The sequence below is a fragment of the Pseudochaenichthys georgianus genome, chromosome 7 (assembly GCF_902827115.2).
Source record: "Pseudochaenichthys georgianus chromosome 7, fPseGeo1.2, whole genome shotgun sequence".
Classification (NCBI taxonomy): domain Eukaryota; kingdom Metazoa; phylum Chordata; class Actinopteri; order Perciformes; family Channichthyidae; genus Pseudochaenichthys; species Pseudochaenichthys georgianus.
In genome coordinates this window covers 15309536-15337108 of record NC_047509.1, presented here as the reverse complement: position 1 = coordinate 15337108, position 27573 = coordinate 15309536, and the positions used below count along the sequence as shown (strand labels likewise).

Here is a 27573-nt window from a genome sequence, read left to right as displayed (position 1 = left end):
CAGCTACGTTGTTGACGTACTTTTAATCGAAAAAGCAAAACCCTTAGCAAGTAGCTATAGCTAGCCAGAGACATTAAATTAACACTTTGTCATACAATATAAATGTTGTATTTGTTTTGCGTTACCTGGTGATTTAAAAAAATCCTCTAAATGTTTACTTGAAATGAAGCTAGAAACTACCTTATATTACACAGTCACAGGGGAGTGATTTGTAAAATATTCATAAAGATCTGTTTACAGTTCTGTTTCATATGGGTGTTGAAAGATGTATCCATATCTCTTAATGTTGCTCTCAAAGTGCACCAGATTGATGCGTTTAACTTCAATATTTAAAAACAAATCTTCCTGGGGGAGCATGCCCCCGGATCCGCCTAGAGGAGGTGAGGACCCCCCAGAGGAGGTTAGGTCCGCCCATCACTTGTAAAAAATAGCACTTTACCCCTGCTTACACCTATATGCCGTGAGCTGATTATCGAGCCTTCATCGTAACAGTCACAGGTGTACTGTGTGCGTGCGGGGAGTGTTGCAGCAGAAATGTCCACTCTAGCGCCCGGTACCTTAATGAACTGTGGGCTAAGCCCCGAATGTTTCCAGGTCCAGGAAACGCCCCTGGTCTGTATTCAGTTGTAAAATCTCACACGTGGCCTGTTGAACCTCACCCATTGCCAGCTGTTAGGAATGCGCTGTGTAATGTGTGTGTGATACTGTAGCATACACACTGCTGGCTGTAGATCGAAAGTGCAGAACAGATGCATTCTGGGCCTTGAAGTCCATACGCAGGACCAACGCTGAGGTTGCCTCGGAATGGTGACATATGATATTCCTACAAGACCCATGATGCCTCAGCACTAACTCTGCCCTCGACAGCTGATTGTCAACAGTAGCAGTGTCTGCCGTTAGCAGGGAAGAAAGGCTCTCAAAGATGGAGAACGAAGAGATAACTTCTTCTGTGTCGAACAGGTAAAACTGTTACAATTAAGAGTGTTTTTTAAGACCATTGACTTCATATAACACGACTTTTTTAGCCGACTTTTATAAAAAATAAAATTCACAGGCAGTTGGTTAGGCGAAACATCTTTACGGAAACACGACATGTCACACTGTGTGCCTTCATTGGATCCGTCACTGTAACGTTACCATAAAAGTAGTTAACATGTCGCTGTCATGGCAGGAAGGAGGTATAACAGTTAGTTTATTACATATGTCATATCAACGCAGTATACTTCAAGTTCTTCGTATTGTCCACTCCTTCGCTTAGTTGTCATATTTTACACGAGGTGCCCCTCCTTTCATAACTTCACAGTCATCTTGTCAAACCAGAAAAATATAAAAATATTTAACATGACCTCAAACATGATGCTAGTGTGACGGTTGTCACAATAGATAAATCAAAAGCCTCGATTTAGCAATTTCATGCATTTTTCTTTGAGCATGACATTTTCTGCTGGCACTGCAGCATGAGTAAAAGGCTATTTCCTGAGAAACAAATGTCCTCCTTCTTGGGGAAACGAGGCTACAAATAGAGCTCACATTTGATTTAGGTGACTATTGCTGTAGCTGAATATACATGCGTCATACTGTGATATTGACCCAGTTAGACCAATAGTATGTTCCTGTAACCACCCACAGCAATAGTAAAACAACTCTAAACTTGGTACACTACTGAGCCACAAGAGGGTGTTGCTGCATTGGTCTATCCACTGAGGGGTACTTCCTGTTTACACTCACTAAACCTGTTCAAAAAGCATGATGTTTAACGTGGCAAAGCCTTATTGGAATGAATATTCAGGGTGGAGTCAACACACTAGCTTTGAAGTATATTTTGACGACGTGAAACTGGCAGAAATATGTGAGCAAAAATTACTGATAGCACTTTAAGTTGCTAAATATAATGTTACCCAACAAGAAGCATTTTAATCCAAGCCTGAAAACATAAACATTACATTGCATTTAGCTGACGCTTTTATCCAAAGCGACTTACAAGTGCAAAGTCGAAGTACTATTTGTCAGTTACCACAGAAAACCTAAATAATCCTAGGAATTTTGGAAAGCAATCAAATCGATATCCACCGGTGAGATCCGTAATGAGCTACCTCCGTGCCTTACCACAGCATCTGGCACTATATCGGACAGGGCTACTATGCTAAATTGCTTTAATGAGCATTTTGTGTCCTGTGGTTCTCTATTTGATTCTGTCACTAACTCTGCTTCTGTGAACACCCCAATCCGTGACTCTGAACAACGTGGTCTGGAAAACCCTTTCAGTTTTACCCCTTTTACTGTTGATGTTGTTCATGAAGCCTTATCTAAGCTAGATCCTAGGAAACCGGCTGGCCCGGACAACTTAGAACCTTTGTTTTTAAAGATAGCTGCAGATTTTATTGCTCCACCTCTTACTTCTCTTTTTAACCTCTCCCTCAGCACAAATACAATTCCAAAAGTATGGAAGTCTGCTTATGTCTTGCCTTTACTGAAAGGAGGGGAGGCAACTATTTTAAATAACTATAGGCCAATCTCTAAATTGTCAGTTCTGGCGAAGGTGCTCGAACGACTTGTGAGTGAACAGGTAAAGGAATTTTTATGTACAAATGACATCCTGTCTAAACATCAGTCAGGATTCAGAAAGAAACACAGCACCATCACTGCCACAATGAAAGTGGTAAATGACATTACTAGTATTATAGATAATAAGCAGAGTTGTGCAGCTCTGTTTATTGACCTTTCCAAAGCGTTTGACACCGTTGATCATCGCATTTTAAAGCAGAGGCTACTCAGTATTGGCATATCCAGCGTTGCAGTGGGGTGGTTTGTGAACTACCTCTCTGAAAGGTCCCAATGTGTTCATTTTGATGGACTGTCTTCTGAGTGGTTAAACATTTCTAATGGTGTACCACAAGGTTCTGTTTTAGGACCACTTTTATTCTCCATATATATTAACAGTTTAGGTGATAATGTGGATGAAGCTACTTTACATGTTTATGCGGATGATACTGTAATGCAGCGATACTCAACCCGCGGCTCCTTTAAGACTAGTTGCGGCTCTTTTAAAGAGCCTGTGACACCATCCCAACAACTGTTGTGCAATGAAATATTGGGCTACTAGTAATCTCGAACCGTCAGTTTAAAAAAGAAAAAGCGATACCGTTTCGTTAAATATCAATAATTTCGAACATCGCGGGGAAATTCCTTCGACTCATTTTGAAGTTTTGGGGGAAGCCGGAAGTGACGTCAATGCGGGAACGCTTCGAGAGCCAAACACGGACAAAGTGTGTTGTGTCATGCGTAGAAATGGTGAATTACTGAGTTTAGGCACGTTAATAACGTTTTAATGAAGTTGACTACAGTATATTCATATTTGTCAGTGCTTTCATGTCAATTCGGCGACATAAACATACATGATCGTGGTGAAGATGATGATTACATTAGGATTAAAAATCGGGAGTGAGAGCTGCTGAATTTCCTCCCGTCAGATGTGATATACAAACAAATCGATTATTTTTGTGGTTATAAACTCAAGTGGATGAAACTACATTTATTAGTGCTTTCATGTCAATTCGGCGAACATATGATACATTAAATGATGAGTGAGGATGATGATTAAAAATCGTTTGTTTGAGCCGGTCTGCATTTCCTGATGAGAAAACAAACCGATGCTTTTTGTAGTTGTAGTACACCAACGTGGATTAAACGTGTGGTTTTTTACCACAATGTTGGGGAAATTAATGGATAAAATGCACGGATTATTATTATTCTTCCCACTCCGATCGGGACACTAGGTCCACCGTTTCCCCGCAGCGAGGCTCCCCCCGTTGACAGTTTACGTGGGCTGGGTGCAGTGGCGGACTGGCCATCGGGACGAATCCCGATGGGCCGGTACCGAAGTGGGCCGGTCGGATAAGTAACTAGCACATCCCCCATAGGCGGCGCGTGAGGCTCAGGTTTGAGAAGGCTAAATAACTTCTTTTACCTGACGCTGCCCGCTTCCGGCGTCTATAGAAAAGAGATCCACTCAGTGTGCGGAGTTTAAATCTCTCAAGTCATATTACAGGATAAAGAAAATACAGTTTAAACTGCCGTATGCAGAGAAGACGCCGACGTGTCGCACTTATCATTCATATTACATCATCAATGAGATCATCGATCATATAATATCATAATATATCATATATTTCCTTATCTGAGTCAGCTTCTCCAGCCTCATCTGGCCGTGCAACACTCACAGTGTCACAGACTGTATGCAGAAGTATTATTTAACACATTATGTTGACGAAACACTCGAGACAAATGTAATTAAAGTCAGATCCACTCGTGTCTTAGACGTGAACACGCTCTCAGCTGGAGAGAGAAACCCTGGCTTGATTTACCGAGTTGATAACCAGCGTCGTAGGACCGCTTAGCGAGATCTCGTTTGTTAGTTTGTTGTTGTTAGTTTGTTTGTTACTTATATCCAGGGTCTGTTGAACTGGCTTCGTAGTACAGGGCACAGCTGGCTAGCAGCGCTAATGTCAAAGACACAGACATTATACATTATATTTGTATTTTACATCCCCCGCTCCCCCCGTTGACAATTTACTAGCGGTACCGAAGTGGGCCGGTCGAGAGTCCCGGGATGATTTTTAGTCCCATTCCACCACTGGCTACATGACCATATGATCGCCCATATTGACGCACCTCATTCCTAAACTTCTAACAGATACAACATAAACCGATCCTTCAGCCTCATATGAGCTCTCAGACACGTTCAACATTAACCTGTCATCGCTGTCTGAGCTTGCTGCTGTGCGCCATCGTGCGTTTACATCTGACTGTATATATATAAAGGTTTACATGCAGATGCTGGGATCCTGGACGGTGCAGCTGGAGCGCTGTGCCCGCAATGACGTCACCCATCATTTGGCGGGACTTGAAGAATCCGCGAGAAGATCCAGAAAATTGTCAACATTGAAGGCAGATTAATGGTTATCAAAGTACAAATATCCAAAATCAGTTCAGTAACGGTTTTCAAGGGGACAATATGTACTCAAATTGATGGGTTTGGATGATGGGGGAAAACCGTGTCACAGGCTCTTTAAGTCCCACTTAAAAAATAAATAATTAAAAAACGAAAAACAAAAACATTGTCAGCAGAATTCATCAACATTTCATTATCACTCACAAGTCACACATCAGTCATCACACACATCAGTCTATTAAGCCGCCCCCCCCATCCCTCTGAACAACCAATCACAAATTATTTCAGGTTTCGGGCTCTGATTGCAGGTGCGCGAGATAATTGCTCCGTCACACTGGGAAAACTAGCTTACAGCACTATGCAAAAATGGTAAAGGAATATAGGAAAAGAAAATATGAAGAGGAATATCGAACATTTAAAGAGGACTGGGAACTCAAGTTTTTCTTCGTCTCCACCGGTTCGGGAAAATGCATCCGCATGCTTTGTGACAACGTCATTTCACAATTTAAAAGGTCCAATTTGCAGCGCCATCACGACACAAAACACCCGAAGTTCAGTACCGACTTTCCGAAAGGTGGAGAGTTGAGGGCGGAAAAGCTGGCGAGACTCAAACAGAACCGAACTGCTCAAAAAAACGTATTCCACACTAATACGAGTGAAAGAGCGACAGAGGCATCCTGTGATGATCAGTAAACATGCTGTCTATTATCTGTTGTTATGGGCAGTCAGCAATGTGTGTTTTGTGGTTGCAGTGAAAATAATAAATCACAGTTATTGCACTGTACATTATGCTTTTCATTCCTTAGTAACATATTACTATTATCCATATTCTCAAATGCATAATGGTTTCAGGGAGGAAAGGAGCGTTTTTGGATTGTGGCTCTTGCAAAAATATTTTTTCGTCAATGTGGCTCCTGATTAGGACAAGGTTGAGTACCACTGCTGTAAAGTATTGTGCAGGTCCCTCCATTAAAGAGGCTGTTGTTAAATTACAGGCTGTTTTTAACACTATTCAGTCTCAGCTCTCTGAATTAAAGCTTATTTTAAATGTGGATAAAACCAAGGTAATGCTCTTTTCAAAAGCAAAAAAGACACCAGAGCCTGTTTTTGATATTGTAACTACGCAAGGAACAAAACTTGAAGTTGTTGCCTGTTACAAATACCTTGGTATCTGGCTTGATGATTGTCTTACTTTTAAACTTCAGGTCACTAATATGCTTAAAAAGCTGAGGGTTAGGCTAGGTTTCTTCTACAGGAACAAGTCCTGCTTCTCATTTGAAGCCAGGAAAAGGCTAGTCACTGTGACCTTTTTACCTGTACCTATGGTGATTTGATATATATGAATGCACCTGCCCATTGCCTGGAAAAGTTAGATGCTGCCTATCACAGTGCTCTGAGATTTGTTACTAACTGTAAAGCATCACTGTACCCTGTATGCCAAGGCAGGTCTGCCTTCACTAACTGTACGGAGGCTCAGTCACTGGTACATGTTCATTTATAAAGCCATGTTGGGTAAACTATCTTTTTATATCTGCTCTCTGATCTCTTGACGAATTGAAAGTACGTATTGCCTGAGATCCCATGATGTTGTTTTATTAAATGTGCCAAGTGCTAGGACTGTCTTAGGGAAGAAAGCTTTTAGATGTGCAGCTCCACTAAATTGGAACAGTCTGCAAACCTGTTTAAAACTGAGCACTTTGGTTCCCCTGCATCATTTTAAAACTCGGCTGGGTGACATGCTGTTTGATACTCATGGTACCTGTCACTGTAAATAGAGTTTTGTAAACTGTACCCTGTACATTATGTTGTATGTCATCCTTATTGTTGTTCTGTTGTTTTTATGTTACATGTGTAACTAATGTCCTGCAGGTCACCCTTGAAAAAGAGATCTTTTGATCTCAAGGGGCTTTCACCTGGTTAAATAAAGGCTGCAAACAAACGATAAGTACATTCGACCAGGAAGACAACCTTGAAGAAAACAGAATCATATAGGGTTGCCAGAAACTGACCATGATCAAAATCGATTATTCGGCAGCCCTGGCGAATAATAATCGATTATTCGACCCCCCCCCCCCCACCTCCGCGGGAGAAGACAAAAAAAAAAACTCAGACAAAAGGAATTCCGTTGTTTTCTTTACTAGGACATGTTTAACAGTACAAACAACAAACAAGCATGTCATCACAACTACGTGGCCTTGAAGTGAAGTTGGTAATGGCCAGCTGTGCTGCGTCTTTCTCTGTAACCTCTTTGGCGTGCTTCGCACTCAAATGCGAACGCATTGTTGAGGTTGAGTTGTGATAGACCAACGTCTTTTCGCAGAGCTTGCATTTAACTTCCTTTGGACTTGTATGTTCAAAGTAGTTCCACAAGGAGGAACTCTTTTTACCTGCCGGCTGCCGCTTTGTTCATCTTTAGTCGCACGTGTGAGGGAGAGGGGGGGTGGGGGCGGGGTCGGTGTGTAGCGTGCTGCAGCAGCAGTCTGCTCTGCACGCAGGCTTCCTCCAAGTTTACAGTAAAACAAACTGGTGGTGTGACCAATGGCCATTTACAATTATTAATACTATTACTATTATTAGCATATATATATTTATATATATTTTGGTTGAAACTAAACCAGAAAAAAAAAAAAATACATAAATAATAAAAAATATATAAATAATAAAAAAAAAATATATATAAATAAAATCGATTTTTAAAAATAATATTCGATTATGGAGACTGTAACGAATATTCGAATAATCGAATAATCGCTGGCATCCCTAATAAGTACATCAGGTTTCATAGAGCCAAGCATTTCAAGTGCTACTCAACTGGCTATAGATAAGCCAGTCCTTTATTAGTATATAAGTGCTCTGTTAATAGTTCTTTGTTAGTAATTCTATCGCTCGAAGTGGAGTCGAAAGAGATGAGTTTTCAGTCTGCGCCGGAAGGTGTGTAAGCTTTCTGCTGTCCTGATGTCAATGTCCTGATGTTCATTCCACCATTTTGGAGCCAGGATAGCAAACCCACGTGTTTTTGCTGATGGGAACTTGGGTCCCCCTCGCAGCGAGGGTGCAGCGAGCCATTTGGCTGATGCAGAGCGGAGTGCACGTGCTGGGGTGTACAGTTTAACCATGTCCTGGATGTAGGAAGGGCCAGATCCATTCGCAGCATGGTATGCAAGTACCAGTGTCTTGAAGTGGATTCTAGCAGTTACCGGAAGCCAGTGGAGGGAGCGGAGGAGCGGAGTGGTGTGGGAAAATTTAGGAAGGTTGAAGACCAGACGAGCAGCTGCATTCTGGATGAGCTGCAGAGGTCGGAAGGCACATGCAGGTAGACCAGCCAGGAGGGAGTTGCAGTAGTCTAGGCGTGAGGTGACGAGAGCCTGGACCAGAACCTGCATCACTTTCTGGGTCAGCTGGGGACGCATCCTCCTGATGTTGTAAAGCGTGTATCTGCAGCAGCGGGTTGTAGCAGCGATGTTTGCAGTGAAGGACAGGTTGTTATCTAGGATAACACATATTTGCAAATACTTAACTTAGCACCATTATGGTTAGTTATTTTGTCCACCCCAACATATCTACTTCCATAACTCTGTCCTTGTTTCCAAACAAGATAAGACAAGCATTTTAACTTTGGATCCTGTAAAAGGATATCTTGTACCTTTATGGTCCATGTGACTTGTCACTTCCTTTTTTTCATTTAAGACATTCACTTTCATTGATGACGAAATGATAAAAGTATTGCTGAGACACAAATAGATATCTTCATGGTTATAGGTTGCATATAATCTGTAGTCTAGTATTTCTGTCACTGTACGTACAATATTAGCAAATGTCCATTTCACTTGGGCCTATGACCCTTCAGAGTGTCTCTGTTGCCAAAGAGAGACAGCTGAATGTTTGGCATAGCAACCAGTTCAGGCTTCTTGTTTCGAGATGGCTTTCTTGCTCTGCAGCTGTCCCCTAACGGTAGTTTAAAGCAACAGCGACAGTCTTAAAGCTGCAGTGGAGAGAGAAACTAAAAAACACTAAAGTACCATGGTTCCCCCCTGTGGTTTTAACAAGGAAGTTAACCGAAATGAGGTCTTGTCAAGTCCATACTCCAAATGGGAAAAATCTTTCAATGTTGGTTTAAATCTTATTTAGTAGCGTCTCTCTACGCCATGTGGTTCTTGAGCTGTGGCCTGCTCAGTTCTAAAGTTTGTTTTTGCTGCACTGGGAAACAATTAGTCTGTCTCCTCTGATCTCTGTGCAAGTTGTGGCCCGGGAGGAATGCGAGTGTGTGCACATGTGACTTTATGTGTTCTGTGTGTGTGCATTGCCTAGGGTTGTTCCTCTGTCAGCTGATAGAGCAGTGGTGTTGGGTTTCATCATGCTGTTTACTCCCCAGCCTTCACTGTGAGTGAAGTTATAGGGAGGGGACTACACACACTCTGTTTGTGTGTGCGTGTGTATGTTTGCTATGTTGTGCTAAGTCTCCAGAGTCAGGCTGATGTAAGGCTCATAGAGACATGGCAGCTCCCTGCAGGGCAAAAAGCACATTGCCTCCCTCTCTGCCCTTCCCTTCTGTCAACTCTCTCCCTCTGCATGTCCCCCTCTCTTCTCACCCCAGCACAGCCTAAAGCAGATTTGTTTTACCCAGCTTGTTTATCTATGTCTTTATTGCTCTCTCCTGGTCCCTCCTTGACTTCTAGACACATATTGCAACACTGACTGTCAAAAACAGATGACCCGGGCTTGGCATGCGTGTATGTGTGTGTGTGTACCAGGAGTGGGAAGGCTCTAACCTGGCGCTATTAATACCACCTAATGAACATAATCTGTAGGGTAGGTTATCCTCTTACATTTGTTGGCCAGACGACTGAGGGGAGGAGTAAAGCGCGAGTGAAAGAGGAGGGAAAACTGTGCTGTAGTTTCACATTGAGGTCGCTCTTTTTACCAAGCTGCAGTGCTTTGTCTCTCCCTCTATTGCTCCACTGAATAGAAGAAATAGAAAGCTAAACTGATGTTAAAAGTTTCGTTTCTCATCTTATCTAATTCCCCTCATATTGCCCAACCTCTAACTCTGTCTCTCTGGATGTGTTGCATCAGAGGGAAGTGCTGTTAAATGCTCTATTGTGCGTGAGTGTGTATTTATACTGAGTATACTTGTTGGCAGTAATATTGGATTAAAACACAGACTGCGTAATACACACAGTGGGAGCCTCCCATATCTTTCTCCAGTTATGCACTCTCTACCATCCTACTCAGGAGCTAGAATATCTGGTTGTTGGACTCTAAGATCTGATGGCAGGTAAGTGCATTTTATTTATTTATATATTTCATAGCTGTTTTTGTGTGCACTGTAGTTACTTCAGGTGTACTTACCAATTGAGTATTTTTGCTGTTCCATTCTGTTAGAGCTTCTCTCTTTAAAGAGTTCATAAAGACAGTCTGAAGCTCGCTTTAATACACCCTAAGGGTTTTTTTACATTCTTTGGGAATATTTGCATCTGTCATGTAACAACAGGAACTCCATGCGAGTGACTTTTTCAAATGTTTTTGTCCGGATACCCGATGTTTTTGTGGAAAATGCGATTCAAAAAATAGAATTTTATAGATTTAAATTGTTCTGTTACACAAACGAAAAGGAGTCAATACAAATTGAAATGAAGTAAAGAGTTAGTTAAGTTGTGTTTTGTATGAAGACTGATGCGAACAGTAGAATGGAGTTTAGATTGACTTATTTCAAAAACATGTCATGGTATTATAAATATCTGATTCAATTTCAAAGAAAAGTAATGCTCCCTAGATTTAATGTTGGGGTTTTATCAAAGGAATCTGCTGCCTTTAAGTGATCTTTGGCACCCTCTTCAAGGCAAACATGTTTGGGGTTTCTAAGAAGGGAAAACAAAACAACATGTAGTGTAAGCCAAGTCCTTCGGAGTTATGTACTGCTCCTGTTCCTGCTAATAGATGGTCTCTACCCTGAAATCAATCCAATCCACTTTACTTATATAGCACATTTAAAAACAACAGAGTTAAACAAAGTGCTGTACATCATCTACTGCAGGGGTCTTCAACTAAAATTCAACGAGGTCCAGTTAGAGAAAATCTCCCCATGCAAAGGTCCGGAACATCAAAATGTCTAAGTTGCTTCATGAATTAGTGTGATATATATTGAAGTGACCTGTAGCTTTATCAACGTCTGCATGTAATCAACAACTGACTGCCAATCAAATAAAGAAAGTACAATTCAAAAACAACAATATTTATTGTCAATTAACATTACTGTGGATATGTGTAATGTTTAAATATTGAAGTTAAATGCATCAATGTGGTGCACTTTGAGAGCAACATTAAGAGATCTATGGATACATCTCTCAACACCCATATGAAACAGAACTGTAGCATATTTTCCTTTTTGGATATTTTACAAATCACTCCCCTTTTAAACTCTATTCTTGTTATTTTTAACAACTTTTTTGTTGCTGTCATATAGTATTTTATACCTGTTTTTCATTTAGTCTCATTAATAACTATAATGATCATATCAAGGTGTGCCTTAACCTCACTGAGCTGAGGTTATTTGAGCCTCTCAGGAGATAGCTCTCTTCCACCTGGTTGTAGAAAAGCTCTTTAAATTCGTTAGCATAGCTAGCTAACCAGATGCTAATAACAACAGATCGCCACTGTGCTTACAACTAAAGACACAGCCACGCAAACACTGCGGCATGTGTAAGGCTCCTTATGGGTATTGCAATATTTTAAGGGCTGGAGCGGCGTTCCGGTGCTCAGCACTCCTTTCAGACGAGACATATACCACGTGAAGACACGTTACGCTCATGTTGTGTTTATGAACCTGTCCTTGGCCAGGAAAAACAGGTACTCGCTTGTTTAATTATTTTTGCGGTCTAGATTTCTTCTTCATTTTTGAAGTGAGAAGTTGTCCGTCTGTCGGACTGACTCCCTCCCCCCCCACCCCCAAAACGAAAACTCTTCGGTTCTCCACGAATTACACAAGTCACCCAAATCAGCGTTAAAAAAGCGGGAGGCGCCGAAAAATCCCCTATTAATGTATTGATTATAGCTCCGGGTCCGTATAGGTCGGCGTCCGGATCCGGACCGCGGTCCGCCTGTTGCCGACCCCTGATCTACTGTATAAAAACATAGCAAAAAAACAGACAGGACATGAAACAAATGTAAGACACGAGACAATGAAACCAGATCAGAAGCCACAGACTGAAAAACTCTCCTACATGACGTAACAACAATACAAAACACTAGTAAGATTAAAAACCCAAATTTAAAAGCACAAGTGTCACCTGGCCTTACAAATGCCAGGGAAAAGAAGTGGGTTTTTAAGATTTAAAAACAGGCAGAGTTGGAGCAAGTCTAACCTGGAGGGGCAATTTGTTCCATAATTTTGGAGCTTCAAAGGCTCCGTCTCCTCGCTGCTTCAACCTCGATTTAGGGACGACCAGAAGGAGTCTGTCAGCAGACCTCAGTGACCGTGTGGTATGGTTTTAAAAGATCTGCCAGGTACGGTGGGGCTAAACCGTTTAGGGCTTTGTATGCAAACAATAACATTTTAAATTGTATTCTAAAACTGACTGGTAGCCAATGTAAAGAGGTGAGTACAGACGTAATATGTTCACGCCTGCCTGTCCTTGTAAGGAGGCGTGCAGCAGCATTCTAGATGCCTGGCTTACTCCAATGTACAGAGCATTGCAGTAATCCAGTTGTAATGGATATAAAACAATGTATTACTCTCTCAAAGTCAGTAAAAGAAAGGAAAGGCTTGACCTTTGCTCAAAATTCTTAGCTGAAAAAATCACACCTTGACACCCTGTTTCTTCACAAAGAAGCATTTCACTCAGCATTGAGTAATGTCACTGTACTTCCTACACAAGGGAATGATTCAGCACATCCAACTTCTCTTTTATGGCACCTGGGTTTGGCTTTAACTGATAACTCAGGTGGAGTGTGCTGTGCTCGATGATCTATGTGTTCTCTCAGTCGTACATGATCAATACTGAAGCCCACACCCCGGCTCCATCAAAGCTCAGATGACCCTGGTCCGATTTGAGCGATCTTTGCTCTCTCTCGTTTGCTTTTCGTCTGACTTGTGACACTCCAACTGGAGATGTGTATGTGCACAAAGAGTTGGAAGTTGAAAGGTGACTGATAAATAAAGGTACATCTACGTTGATTGTCTGTTTGTTTTGTTTGTCCACCATGTACAGCGACCTTGGGTCCCTTGAAAGGCGCTATATAAATATTATTATTATTATTATTATCTAGGAATGCTTTCTGACACAGCTTTTATCAAGTTAGGGTATCAAGCTGTTTACAACCCTACAGTTTGGAGGACTTGAATACTGCTTTGTGTTGCTAGAAACTGTCACTCAAAGAAACGTATATGACACTATAGTATACCATAATACTTTGTTGTCAAGATTGAAGTTTCAAAGCTTTATTGTTGCTACAGTTTCTATGGCAAAGACAACATTATGTCCCAGGCTCACAAATATTTACAAGACATAAAACAATACAGAAATAAAATAGTGCAAGATTATGTTACAAGACAAATGCAGAAGTAAACTATATACATGTTAAATAAAATACCATCATCTAAATGTTGAAAGACCAACGTGCAAATAAATGCAGAGGTTTATATCCATTTAAAATAAAAAAGATAAGCAAATACTAAATGTAAAATTAATGATTGTGCAGTGGAATAAATACTGCTTATTGTAATAATAAATGCATGTATGAACTGCAAACGGATCAATGCTATAAAGTTGCTTCAAAGTTGAAATGTTTCTTGAATCTCAGCAGCTTTATTTGCAACATCATCAAGGACACATGACAAGAAACAATAAAACATACTGTTACAATCACCGAAGACATTATTTTAAAAACATTATCATAAACTAAGTTGTTATCTCAGGATTGACTGGGGCACAATAAGGTGATTCCCTGTCCGAGGCATGGTAAGGGTCCGAGGCATTGTGCCTGGCCAGCCTTCACTAGTTGTTATGGTAGCTTGATTCATAAAGTTCCTCAAAGGGTCTTTGAGAATGTTTTTACATAACTTGAGTTTGTGGTGATGCTTGATCGCCACAAATCCTTTCGGCTATTTACTATTTGTGACATCAGTGTTATAAAAGTGATTGCAACACTGTTGATGTCCAAGTATTTTGTCCACGCCAGCTAATGCACCACAGAGACCACAGACCTCGTCAAAGTAAACTTTTGCAAGAAGTTCTTGACGGGTTTGTCAACAATAGACGAGTGTTGTGTGTTGTTCTCTGTCCTGAATTTGAATGAGTCACAACCATTAGCTGGATGTTCTTCAGCACCACAGGAATGCTCTGCTGTTTCTGTTATGCTCTTCTTAGTTTTTTTAATTGTTTAGTTTTTCTTGTGCAGCATGAATGTACTTGGAGCTACAACTCAATGTTTGTTGTGAAACCATGGTCTGCAGAAGGACAATAAACGATCTTTGAGTCATGTCCCACAGTAAAAACTATTGTTCTCTATGTGGAACAATAAGTTAGCCAGATACTGTTACGGGAGTGCAAAAGCCATTTGATGCTGTTGAAATAATAGACAAATTGCACAAGGTACATGCATCTTCCTTAGTGCAAATGTACTGGTATTGTGTTGCACAGAAGACATGGTGTTCAACCTGTTAAGTTTGAATAGTCAAACATGCAAATTCGCTCTGTACCCGGCTCCCATTGGAGGCTTATACCTGTTTTGAATGTGCTTCTTTTACTTTCTTTATGAGGGCCTTTTTTAGTTTTGTTATCTGTCAAAACACGGCATTACAACAATGGTCCTTGTTACTGGTTACACCCTTATTGTGTTGCAAATACTGGAGGACAGGAGTCATGTTCTTCAACCCAGTTAACCTTAGTGTACTTTGATGCCTGCGGCAGTCATAGTGTACACAGTATTGGACAAAGCTCACCTGCTAAAGATGTTAGAACATTAACCCACGAGAGGACGCAATACCTCTAACTCAGGGACGTTAATTGTCAGTTAACAGGGTCACTTTTGTCTTTCTGCATTTCTATCCCACAGTTGCAAACACGAACTGACAGACTGTCTGTGTGTGTTTGTTTGATCACTTTTATTAAAGGATTTTTCTCCTGTAGATTACATTTTCATCGTGATAGCTATGTTGTTCTTGCCATGCCTTATTGGCTGTTTAACACCAACTATCACCACTGTCCAATGGAACACTCATCAGCTGTCAATCAAATGGTTTACTAAGTTAAATGACAACCCCCATCCTGCTGTCAAGCCAAAGCCCTTTTGTTATATAGCATTTGATCAAATACAAGTGTTCATATTTATGGGGATTTAGTTCACGTCTGGGCAAATAAAAGGTCAAGAATTAGTAGTTCTCAAGATCTATAGAGTTGTATGCTTAGTCATTAATGTGTTCAGTTCCATGCAATAAAAAAACGAGGACAGAAAGGTAATTGTATACTTTGTTTTGTTTTTTGTTGCTTTGCAGTGGAGGTGGTGAGGGATCACTGGACCGGCTTCTCCCCGCGGTAACCACAGGCCTTTCACCCAGGAAACGGACCACCAGCCAGTGCAAGTCTGAGCCTCCTCTCCTACGCACCTCCAAAAGAACCATCTACACCGCCGGCCGCCCCCCCTGGTACAACGAGCATGGAGCACAGTCCAAAGAGGCCTTCGTCATTGGTAAGACACAAAGAGTTGCACGCCACAATGTAACCGCAGTAATGGTTTCTTATCTTGCATATCTTTGTATCATTTAGAGGACTTGCAGTACTCTAGTAAGTTGCATTGTCATTGAGAAAAATGCATACTGACACATAATGCCAATACATATTTTTTTCTAGTGAGTTTTAAAAACGGAAGGACATACAGCCCTACACTAGATCATGTGCTTAGTCTAAGTAGTCTTAGTGCTTAGAATTGAGTCCCTTACTATTACACCTTGGTAAGATCCCTGGTAATGTTTTAAATGTAAACTTAATTAATTTCTCCATGACATTTATGAGAGGGACTGCTCGAAAGTAGGATATTTGGGATATCCGTCGTAGCCAGGGTTTCCGATCAGGTTTTAGGTGAGTTGTACTGAGCAACAAGTATCACATCACCGACGGGTGAAAAATAGTGTTTTGGTAACACGGGGTGTTCAGGTAACACTTAAAGACTTTGTTATGGAACGCAAAGCAGAGTAGGGAGCTAGTACACCCTCCTGAGGGTCCGATTGTGGATGTCATGCGAGCATAACATGGTGAAAACAATCAGTCTAAATTAACAATCGGGACGGAAACGTTCGGATTTCCAAATGGAGGTTCTGTGAATAAATTAAAAATCAAGAACCGAAATAATTGACCTATTCATATCTTAGACTGCACTGTAACTTTTATCTTTTAATGTTTCTTTTATTAGCTTTTCTTTTTAATGACTGTTTTTAAATGCCTTGATCTGAATGTCTTTCATTTTTGTAAAGCACCTTGAATTGCCTGGTGCTGAAAGGTGCTATATAAATAAACTTGCCTTGCCTTGCCTTGGTATGTGTCTCTGCCTGTCTCACTAAATTCAAATAATAGCCTGAAGCCACTTCAAAATTAACTTAATTTGCCCTGTCAAGCTAGCGCTAGTAAATTATATCCCAACCAAGCAAAGGTATTTTTTAATAAATGTTGCAGTTAAACTTGTATGCAAATAATATCTGATGTCTTTAATGTTTTGTCACAGGTCTGTGTGGCGGCAGCGCTTCAGGAAAGACAACCGTAGCCAGGAAAATAATTGAAGCTCTAGATGTGCCATGGGTTGTCTTACTCTCAATGGACTCTTTCTACAAGGTGTGTTTTAAACCATATGTTGTGTGTCCATTTATCTGCCACACACTTTCTTAGGAGGGTGGTTTTGTTAGGTTAAGAGAGTCTATTATTTAGAATATAGCTGGCCTGAATTCTGAGATGTTTTTTCATATCTTGACATCAATCCAAATGCTTTCAGATTCTAGAGATAAAAACTTCAGGACTCTACTAAACCACTTGTCCTTTTTTGTATTAAGTTGTATCTATGACTGGTCTGGTTGCTTACAGTGCCCTGAAGGAAGGGAGAGAGTGAGACTAAGTGCAGAACGCAGAGTGAAAGAGATAATACGAGTGCCTTTGGATCCAAGAGGGGGATTTAGGATAAGGGGAGTGAATGGAGAGAAAAGAGATGGAAAGGACTACATTTAAAAAGGCAGATGAGTCAAAAGAAAAGCACAGTGATGGGCAAAGTGGGAGAGCGAAAAGGGTTTACGGAGGGCAAGCAAGCAAGAGCCATTTTTCTTGCCCCTGTATTCCTCCTCCGGTATCCGGTTATGTAATCCTGCCACCATCTGACGAGCTGTGCGGAGTAGGAGGGATTTACCCTCAGCTAATGATACTGTAGTTCTCAGCAAGGGGCCGGTTCGACCACAGTATTCCCAGAGGTCGCCATCCCAAACATTTAGCCTGTCCAAAAAACATTTCCTAATCTTCTGTTACGTTTTCTTCATGTTGGTTCAAATGTCCCACGGTAAAACCAGTTTATCATTTTTAGAATGTATTCAGTTCACTTGAGAAGGGGGCGTTGCTGTTCTGAAACTGCCAAATACCATGTTGTGGTTTTTTAATGATAGACTACCCTAGGGCGCACACACACACACACACACACACACACACACACACACACACACACACACACACACACACACACACACACACACACACACACACACACACACACACCACCTGGTACAGACGTCACAGTGGCGCATGATGTTCTCCTAAATTTAGGTCTTCTAACTTCAACGGCTCTGTAACAGTAATTTGTGTCTAAGTGTTTTTGCATAAGCTGGTGTAAATTATATGGCAAACCATTACTTGAGCGTGTGTCAAATTGTTTTATCAGTTTTTTTTATCATATGTTTGATATGCAAACGTTAATGTGTGCTAATAGAAATCCATAAACTGAGACACAGGACATTTCTCATGAAATCAGATTTTAAAGCATCTTTGCAAGTTTGCTGTAATTTAATGTCAACATTGTTGTGATCCTCAGGTCCTGTCCCCAGATCAGCAGACTATGGCTGCCAGTAACGACTACAACTTTGATCACCCTGATGCCTTTGACTTCGATCTGCTGAGCCACACCCTGCGCAAACTCAAGCAGGGCAAGAGTGTGAAAATCCCCGTGTATGACTTTACAACTCATGGGAGGCAGAAGGAGTGGGTAAGGCTATTAAAACATGTTACAACATATGGCAATGCACTTTGTAAGTTAATGAATAAGCCTGCTGGCGTAACTGCATATCATCTCAGTTTCTCTATTATCTAAGAGGTTTTTAATCTCCCTCACCAGAGAGAGTCACATTTCAAATCTGCTTTCAAATCCAGATGGTCACTGACGAGCCATTTTTTGTATTCTTGTTTTAATACTTTCATGTCCAACTACACTAAGACATCCGCCATCACCTGCATCTGTCTACGTTTGATTGATCATGATGATTGTTAAAATATAGACATTAGGGCCGCTTGATTATGGCAAAAATCATAATCTCGATTATTTGGGTCAATAATTGATATCATGATTATTAAAAACGATTATACATTAACTTTGAAAACATCAATTTATTGGAGACATTTTTTTCTAACGGTATGTTTTCAACAGTTGATTACCCTGAACTTTAAGTATAATTCAACTGAAAAACCAATAATAAAAAACTTAAAGGTGGGGTAGGTAAGTTTCAGAAACCGGCTCGAGTACACAGCCGAAAAGAATCCGCGGATTGGTTGTACTTTTTACAGTATTACGGCTTCCACAGATGACATTTTTTTTATGGATTTTTTGTCAAAGCACTTGACATTCATTGCTATCGGGATGTTACGAGCATTCCATGGAATATAACAAAAAGTGTATCTCGAGCCGGTTTCTGAAACTTACCTACCCCACCTTTAATAAAAAAAAAAGTAATAATAAAAAGATAATCGTTTTATTTCGATTACGTTGTTTTCGTAATCATTGCAAGCCATAATCGTAATTGCGATTTAAAATACGATTGATTGAGCAGCCCTAATAGGCATTTGCTTTCTGTATGACCATGCACTGTATGTCTGTTCTACTCTAATAACACCTGCATGTGTGTCCTCCACAGAAAACTGTGTATGGAGCCAGTGTTATCATCTTTGAGGGAATCATGGCCTTCGCCGATAAAAAGCTCTTGCAGGTAGGGCAAGGTTAATCTCCTCTAACTTGTTTAACTAGTTATCGTAACGAGCTGGTGTCAGATTCATTCTGATGCGTGCTTCTGTCAAACATGTTGTTATTTGCATAATACGGGAGGTCACTTTTTACTGCTGTTCACATAAACCAGCCAGCGATGTTTATGCAAAAACAAGCTCATCAATTATTTTCACAAATCAACGATTTATATATAAACACATTCAAAATTCACTGGCTAATAAGTGCAGAGGATATGCCAAAGATATTTTTGAAGGGACAAACTTTCTCCACCAGAGAGCACTGACAAGTTCATTTTTCCCACTGTAAAATGTTGTTTATTTAATAAGCTTTTATCCTTATCTATTACTTCCAAATTGATTTATTTGATTTGATTGACAGTTATAGTTATAATCATTCTTTAAAAAACGAATTGCCATTTTGCCACCTGTTCAATATCATGCTGTGCTGTATATATGAATGTGAATAGGATTGCTTTTTAAATCACTAAAAACACTGCCCCCTTATTCTTGCTTTTAGACATAAGTAAGTGAAACACATCTGTGGTAAGGTGATACAAAACTAAAACTGAATAACTTACAGAGAATGAATAAAAGTCACCGCATACTTGTAGCTCCAATGTGATGTTAAAACAAAACTGAGAAGAAAAATGTTTCTACAGCTGAATTCTCTTCATCAAGGGTACATTGTTGCATATTTTAAATACACATTTTTTTCCGAGCATTTCAAACTGATTGTCAAGAAAAAGAAATATCCATTTCAAGCACGGGTAACTTTTCCAATTCACAATGACTTCAAATATCTTGACACAACAGGAACCACACGTGATCCTAGAGTTTTACACAACAATAAGCAGAAAGAGTATATTTATTTTCTTTTTCATTTAGTTTTCATGTTCACATTTCCTCTCCGTTTCATGTTCTCCTGTCAGTTGCTGGACATGAAGATCTTTGTGGACACAGACTCTGACATCCGGCTGGTGCGTCGGTTGAGGAGAGACATCACAGGCCGAGGCCGAGACATCGAGGGCGTCATCAAACAGTACAACAAGTTTGTGAAGCCAGCGTTTGAGCAGTACATTGAACCCACCATGCGGCTGGCAGATATTGTGGTGCCACGGGGTACGTGCATTCTCCACACACACATATTGAAACATGTATACAGGTATATTATAGCTTATTATGTCTTCATTGAACAAGGACCATGCATACAAATAAATGTATCTCAAAAGGAGAAAGATGATCTTATTTCCATCTGCAGTCCTTGGGCAGGTTCACACAAAACCATCAACAAAAACTAAAAACATTCATGGTCTCGATCACAAACGATTAAAAGCAGATCAAAGTACAGGTCTATAAACTCAAATACAGTACAAGTATATGACAATTCATTTCAACTAAACATTCAAATTACAGTCAAATTAGTTGGCAGGACTGGTTGCTTAATATCCATTTGTTTTTCACCATGGGGAAAAAGAGTGAAAGTCTGTTCACATTACAATGACACAGGGAATAAAGAAAAATTGTGTTTTGTTAGGAATTTGATCAACATTGCATTTTATTGCTGTTAAATGAATAAGACTCTGTATATTTGTATAGACCTATGATTCTAAGTTAACATCATGCCACCTTGTTTTTGTCGTCCCTTCAGGCGGTGGCAACATGGTGGCCATCGATTTGATTGTGCAGCATGTCCACAGTCAGCTGGAGGAGGTAAGAGAGGTCTCACTAGTAGACCAAAATACATGTTTTAGATTTTAGACATGTTAGTATAGCATTCATTTATCCTCCCTGATTTCTGTTTTCTGTTGGGATGCTCCACACTCATATGTGTGTAGCAACAACCAGCCATCAGCTCTGTCTGTAAATACAAGCTCCATCCCTCCCTCTGGTGGACAGAAGATGAACCGCACTAAACACATTAAAGGGCAGGATAAATGTGATGAATATGCATGTGTTTCTGTCTGGTTTAGTGAGTGTGAAGTTAGATATAGATGTTTTGAAGTATTGTGATAGCAGTTATTTTAGTCCCATTAGTCTGTTTCAGGATTTACTTATTTGTTTTACTTTAAGTCTCCAGTCACGATTCTTTACTTATTTGTGTCTAAAATTAGTTGGAACTTTATTATTCGCGAGTTACAGCCCTAATTGTAAAACAAACAAAGTGAACCTGCAACCAAAAGATTGAATGTTCATTTCTGGACATTTTTTTTAATGTCTTTTGGTAATTGATTACATTTTCTGCTTCTCCATATTCAATTGGTTAAGATGTCCTTCAGGTCAATCCATTTAATTTAAGCCTTTTTAAAAATGAATTCACATCATAGTAACGTTAATGACAGGGTTCTTACGGTCATTAAAAACCTGGAAAAGTCATGGAAATTCAAAATGCTAATTCCAGGCCCTGGAAAAGTTATGGAAAACAATATATTCCCTAAAGTTTTGGAAAAGTCATGGAAATGTAACCAAAATTGCATCAAATATAAGGTATATGTTATCTAATAGCCAAAATAGTAATACTATAACGATAATAAATACTGTATCGTATAGTAATGAAATGCAAAATGGCATTTAACTGTCGAGGTATTTTGCTGGTGAGAGATTTTAGTTGCTTTAGCCTGTAGAAGCTAGTAAGCCTACTATTTGATTTGTTTTAGATTGGCACAACATGTTTCATATGCAGACCTTATTTTCCTGTTCCATGTTAAAATAAACCATTTTCAGTGGTACGCTGAGAAAGAGTAAGGTTTTTGGTCATGGAAAAGTAGGTAAATGTCATGGAGAAGTCATGGAAAATCATTGGTGAAAAAGTGTATGAACCCTGTAATGATTTACCTGCTGACTAACAAAAACAAAAAAATACATGTGCAGTTAAATAAGTGATTCTAACTTTTACCATTTGCTTTAACACTATTAATCTTTAGTTGATAATCATCCATATCATACTAACTTCAAGGCTTTACTTTAAATGTATAAGTGTTAAAAGCTTTCATATCAATCAAAATATGATTAAATATTTGTTCTGAAATAGTTCAGTCCTGATGAACAAAGAGGTGTCATCAGTTGCACGGCCCTGCTAGAAACCCCATGGTTCTTCCTTCAGAATAATCCCTTCAACACAGAGTGTGCCGTTTGACTTTTGGATTTGTTTGACAACCTGCACTAACTTTCACCAAAGGCCCATTTTAGCTCGTGGGGAGCACTTTGTTAGTTTGCTCTTTTTCTCCCCACCATACACACACATTAACTCACATGCTGATGTACTGCTTTCTCACCCTCTCTCCCCCCCACTGCCCCCATGGCTCTCAGCGCGAGCTCAGCGTCAGGTAGAGTGGCCTTTGTCCTGTCTATCGTTCTCTCCTCACCATCTGCCCCGTTCCCCCAGCTTCTTACGGAGAGAGAGGAAAAGAGGCCAGCTAAACCAACCTCTGGCTTCCACTGATCTGCTGGCTGCCATGGCACCTCACCATGTGGCGCTGTCTTATCTCTACAGCAAATACCACTAATTGGAGATCAGTCACAAGAGCGTGAGACTATGCCAACATATTGTTGTCCACCCTGACTTACTATAATAACTACTTTAAAACCGCTGCCAACATTACACTGAGATCAAAAGTGTGGATGTGGTGTGGTGCAGCCAGCATTTCATGTCAAGCAGTTGGTTTTTCTTCTCTCTACCTTTTTTAGAGAAATGACAACTTACACTCTTCCTGCCTGCTGTGTCTAAAAATACACCAATGCGTCAAGTCACTGACCCCTCCTCTCAGTGGCAGCACGAATAGGAGAGAGAGACTATAACAGAAGAGAGAGAGAGAGAGAGAGAGAGAGAGAGAGAGAGAGAGAGGAAGCTCTTGCTACATCTATTGTTGACTATCACATACCTCAGCCACACAGAAAGTTTCCAATATCCTGCTACAAAGCGCTGAGTTTTTCCATTGAATGTCGGCCACAGTATCTGAGACAGACAGAGAGAGAGGAAGTGAGCTTGGTGCCTGTCTTTAGACACAGGATGTGCCGAGGCCTGTGAGCTGAAATACCAACCTTTACTGTTCTACACGGTGAAAGAGTGACAGCCGCACGACAGCTCGTGCACCTCCCACGCAGCAATTGATGCACGTCTATAGATATCAAAATCTGATCAAAAATGTATTTTTCCGCAGAATCTGTAAATAGCTTTCAAAGCATGTCCCGTTGCTTAAATCATCAGATATTATTTATCTTAAAATGGGATAGTACCTCTGTCGTAAGCACATCTGACAATGTAAAGCTTCAGCTGTCACACTTTTCACTGCGTGTGATAATCCCTCCATCTCTCCATCCACCTGATGTTGTCTCTTATGTTTTCCCCCTTTCTGTTTTTTTTTTTTGTCTTTATGTCCCGTGTTGTGATTGTTGTGTTTCGTCGAAAAAACTCCCTATAGAGGAAACTCCGCTGGGATATGTGAGCAGATTTGCTATGATTTCTCTTTTCTTTGCATCTGGCTAGTGTGTACTCGGTGACATAGTGGATACTGTCGTGTCAACATGACTGCATCACTGAGGATGTGTAACAGTGTGCTGCTCTAGAGCCAGGGTAGACCCAGCTAACTACATATTCAAACCTAATGTTAGTGTGTGGAGTCCGAGGGAACTATTACAATAGTAGAGACCTATTGTGCAAAATGTCCATCATGCATATATTCATTATACACAGTGATATTTCCTTCCATATACATTATGTTAATTTAACAACTGATCAGTTTCAATTTATTTTCCATTATCACGGCCTCTGCTGTTGTAATTTCCCACAGAAATACTCAGGCGCTGTGAGCTTTGCTGTTTTGTGCTTCTGCATTTTCCCCAAGCAATCCTATAAAGTGGTTACACAGTACCATTATACCATTATCTCTGCTCTAACTCAGAAGTTCTTTGTGATATACTTTGTTTTCTGCATGTACTTACACGTCGGTGTGGGTTTGTTTGTTTTCTGAATGTGCATACAGTACGTGTGTGCACGCTTGGGTGTAAACCTGCACACTTAATTGTAATTATGTGCATTGTATTCATGCTTCTGTCCATCTTCCCTCTTTCCCCGCACCACCCCCGCTCTACTATTTGTTGCCGTGGTTACAGAGCAGCACTGGCTTCTGCACACCAGGCCCAACCCCTCCCCCAGACCCTCAGTGTTCTGGACAGCACACCCCAGGTTAAGGGCATGCACACCATCATCAGGTATGAGCTAAGAAATCAACATCTGTTTCCATTAAAGGAGAACAAAGACGGTTGTGTACAAAAGCTGCCATCATCATAAATCCTGTACCGTTCTTTTGTTCATGACCACATTTAGAAACAAGGAAACCAGCCGCGATGAGTTCATCTTCTACTCCAAGAGGCTGATGCGTCTGCTGATTGAGCGAGCACTCTCCTTCCTCCCCTCGCAGGTGATAAACACCTATTTATACTGTTAATTATGTCATGGTGCTGCATGACGGTGCTTTAATCTTTTGTATGAAGCAGGAGATTGTTGACTATGAACCATTAGATATCTGGGCGTAGATGGAGACGGGAGAAAGAAAGGGTCATATTGCCAATGGGTAGGAAGAAGCTGACAAAGCAGCAAAGTCGCATACAGTGTAATGTGTGGCCTTGAAATGGTGAAAGAGAAACGCAAATGGGAGCTGAATGGAAAAAGAGTAAGTGCTTGTATTTGCTAAGAAGAGAGTCGGATGGAAACGTATCGAGTCACCACAATAGAAAGTTTCCATACCTTAACCATAAGATACAGCTTAACACACATGACTGAAATTCGAAAATGAAATGATTGACTTCTAAAGAACACTACAGTGCTGTATCAGCATTGTACTCACACTGTTATGATTTTATATATTATCTCAGGTCCACTTAGTGCAGACCCCCCAGGGAGAGGATTATGAAGGCAGGACTTTTGACGGGAGGAGGGTGAGTGAACTCCATTTACTTCCTGACGACCTTTTTTAATTTGAAGGACCATTGAAAAGAGTTTGATGCAATTAACCTCTGTTTGAATTATTATTATTATTTTACTTTCCATTTGTTTTTCTTTAGATCACAGGCGTGTCCATCCTGCGCGCCGGGGAGACCATGGAGCCCGCTCTGAGGGCGGTGTGCAAAGATGTCCGCATCGGCAAAATCCTCATCCAAACCAACCAGGACACAGGAGAACCAGAGGTACAGATTCAAAATATGCAATTTGTGTGAAACATTTTGCATTAACTTCACTTTAATCTACTTGTATTGTCCTTTTTCACATATGGAAACTTTAAAAAAAAAAAACATGAACAAATTCTTTAACAATATTTTACAATGAGATTCTTGCAATTAGTCATGGTCCTGCTCATATCATATATCAAGATGTAGCTACAGGATAGTACTTATCATTTAAATACATGTTAGTTTGAACCCACTTCCTGTTAAACATTTTCAGCTTCATTACCTGCGTCTACCAAAAGAAATCAGTGAAGACCACGTGATCCTGATGGACTGCACTGTGTCCACGGGAGCTGCTGCCATGATGGCTGTGCGAGTCCTCCTGGTGGGTGCGCCTGATTGGTCACAAGTCTATGCTGCATGCACTGAATCGCTTCCCTCATGTATTCTTTATTCACGTGTGTGTGTTTTCATTCCCAGGACCATGACGTTCAGGAGAACAAGATCCTGCTCGTGTCCTTGCTAATGGCAGAGATGGGAGTCCATTCGGTGGCCTACGCATTCCCACAGGTCAAAATCATCACCACTGCTGTCGACAAGAAAGTCAACGACCTCTTCCACATCATACCTGGCATTGGTGAGTAATGTTGAAATGAAGATATGCTGTTATTGCATTATATTTACCGTCTTTCTCCGCATTATCAATACTTGATGTCAATTATATTTCAATTAACGCTGACGTTTTCTCGTTGTAGGAAACTTTGGGGATCGATACTTTGGAACAGATGCACCCCCCGACTGGAGCGACGAAGAGATGGATGAGCCCAGTTATTGATTGCATTTTTAGCAGTGTACTAAGTTATTGGGTGATTCAGAGCCGTGCATTTCGGAGGACAGTATGAGGACGTACCCTTTGCTGCTGTTGGGCTGTAACGTGTCCTCCAAACCAAACCGGGAGCCCTGACAAATCAACTGAAACAGAACAATACATTGCTTGTCACCTTGTTTGAATTTTAAAGTATATTATTTTATCTCATGTAAATGCTGTTGTGAAAAGTTGAGTTATTTTTACATGTACATTTAGTCCAAATATTTTATTTTACTTTTGAAATTAATGCAATTTCTGAAACTTGCTGGCATGTTGCTTCGACAATACATCTTTAGCCTTAAGCCGTGTACTGTGTAGACGACACTGAATGTGAATTTGCACGTGCCGTAAAAGGAAAAGACATCAAGCTTTTAAGGTTATTTTAAACCATATACTTTCCTCACAACTTTCTCAAAAGTAAAATCGGAACATGAACTTGTGTTGCTCAACTTCCATCGCCGTAGGCACTTTCTGAAGACCTTTTCGATCGAAACAATGCGTGGGTGTAGCCGTCTTTCTTTCAGCTCTCTGGTTCACACTTTTTCCACTTTGTGAATGCTGACCCAACCAGTTAGGTTAGAAAAGCCTTTTTCAGTTTACAGCCAAAAGTATGCACATGTGGTGTATATTGATGCAGCATATAATTAATTTACATATTTTTATGTATAGACCTGACCAGTCAGCAGGCAAGTTATGTATCTAGCTGCAATGAAAATAGGTCATCTGCATTCAATAAAAACCAATTGAGTGTTTATTTCAGTGCAACCCCTCCTGATGAACGCCTCTGTGCTGCAGTAGCTGGCTGGTCTGTTAAAGTTGGTGCCCCTTTATCTTTTTTGAAATGTTTGGTCACACTGTTGCAATGAGAAATCGGAAGAAGAGGAATGTTGAATATTCATTTTGAAATTGAAATGTAGTTTCATTAATAGGATCTTCAACAAGTTCACAATTAATTATTATTATGTATTGCATCATTTGTTTACAAAAAAATCATTATATAGGCCTTTATATATAAATATATGATCATTTAAAAAGCTATTTATTTTTACTTTTTTCTTTTTACATTTATTTGACAAAAACAACTGTACACCCTTAAGGGGAACAAAACGTGAACATGCAACTTGTAGCCACGTTAGCTATAAAAGCACTGTTACTACTGTCGGCTCACCATTGGCATTTCTCCATGCAGTCACCTGCCGCTGTGCGCCGGTTACTGCTGAATACAACTGTTAGTGAGTCATTGAACTGAACATTCATCCATTGTGTTTGCAGCCTGTTTGACTGCATGCTGTTATGTGTTTACTGCTGCTGCATGTTTTTATATGTTAAATAAAAGTGCAGTTTAGCTTTTCAAA

General features: G+C 40.3%; 1 protein-coding gene and 1 long non-coding RNA gene across 4 annotated transcripts; one reads left to right on the top strand and one right to left on the bottom strand.

Moving 5' to 3' along the window:
- The first annotated feature begins 862 nt into the window (after positions 1 to 862).
- On the top strand, positions 863 to 27573 carry uckl1b (uridine-cytidine kinase 1-like 1b). Of its 3 annotated transcripts, none has more exons than XM_034086532.2 (15): positions 863 to 960; positions 15444 to 15637; positions 16667 to 16773; positions 18008 to 18178; positions 19101 to 19172; positions 20118 to 20307; positions 20837 to 20898; positions 23607 to 23626; positions 24298 to 24396; positions 24512 to 24605; positions 25060 to 25122; positions 25249 to 25371; positions 25628 to 25735; positions 25831 to 25987; positions 26106 to 27573. In XM_034086532.2, the coding sequence occupies exons 1-15, from the start codon at positions 923 to 925 to the stop codon at positions 26183 to 26185; spliced, it is 1578 nt and encodes a 525-aa protein (XP_033942423.1). In that variant the 5' UTR covers positions 863 to 922; the 3' UTR covers positions 26186 to 27573. The 3 variants fall into 3 exon arrangements, with proteins under 3 accessions (XP_033942423.1, XP_033942420.1, XP_033942422.1); XM_034086529.1 differs by lacking the exon at positions 863 to 960 and adding an exon at positions 9869 to 10226; XM_034086531.1 differs by lacking the exons at positions 863 to 960; positions 23607 to 23626 and adding exons at positions 9869 to 10226; positions 22495 to 22511.
- Positions 20318 to 23626, bottom strand: LOC117449125 (uncharacterized). Its single transcript, XR_004552454.2, has 3 exons — positions 22438 to 23626; positions 20815 to 20913; positions 20318 to 20671 (listed from the first exon to the last, which is right to left on the bottom strand). It is a non-coding gene; the product is annotated as an uncharacterized lncRNA (long non-coding RNA).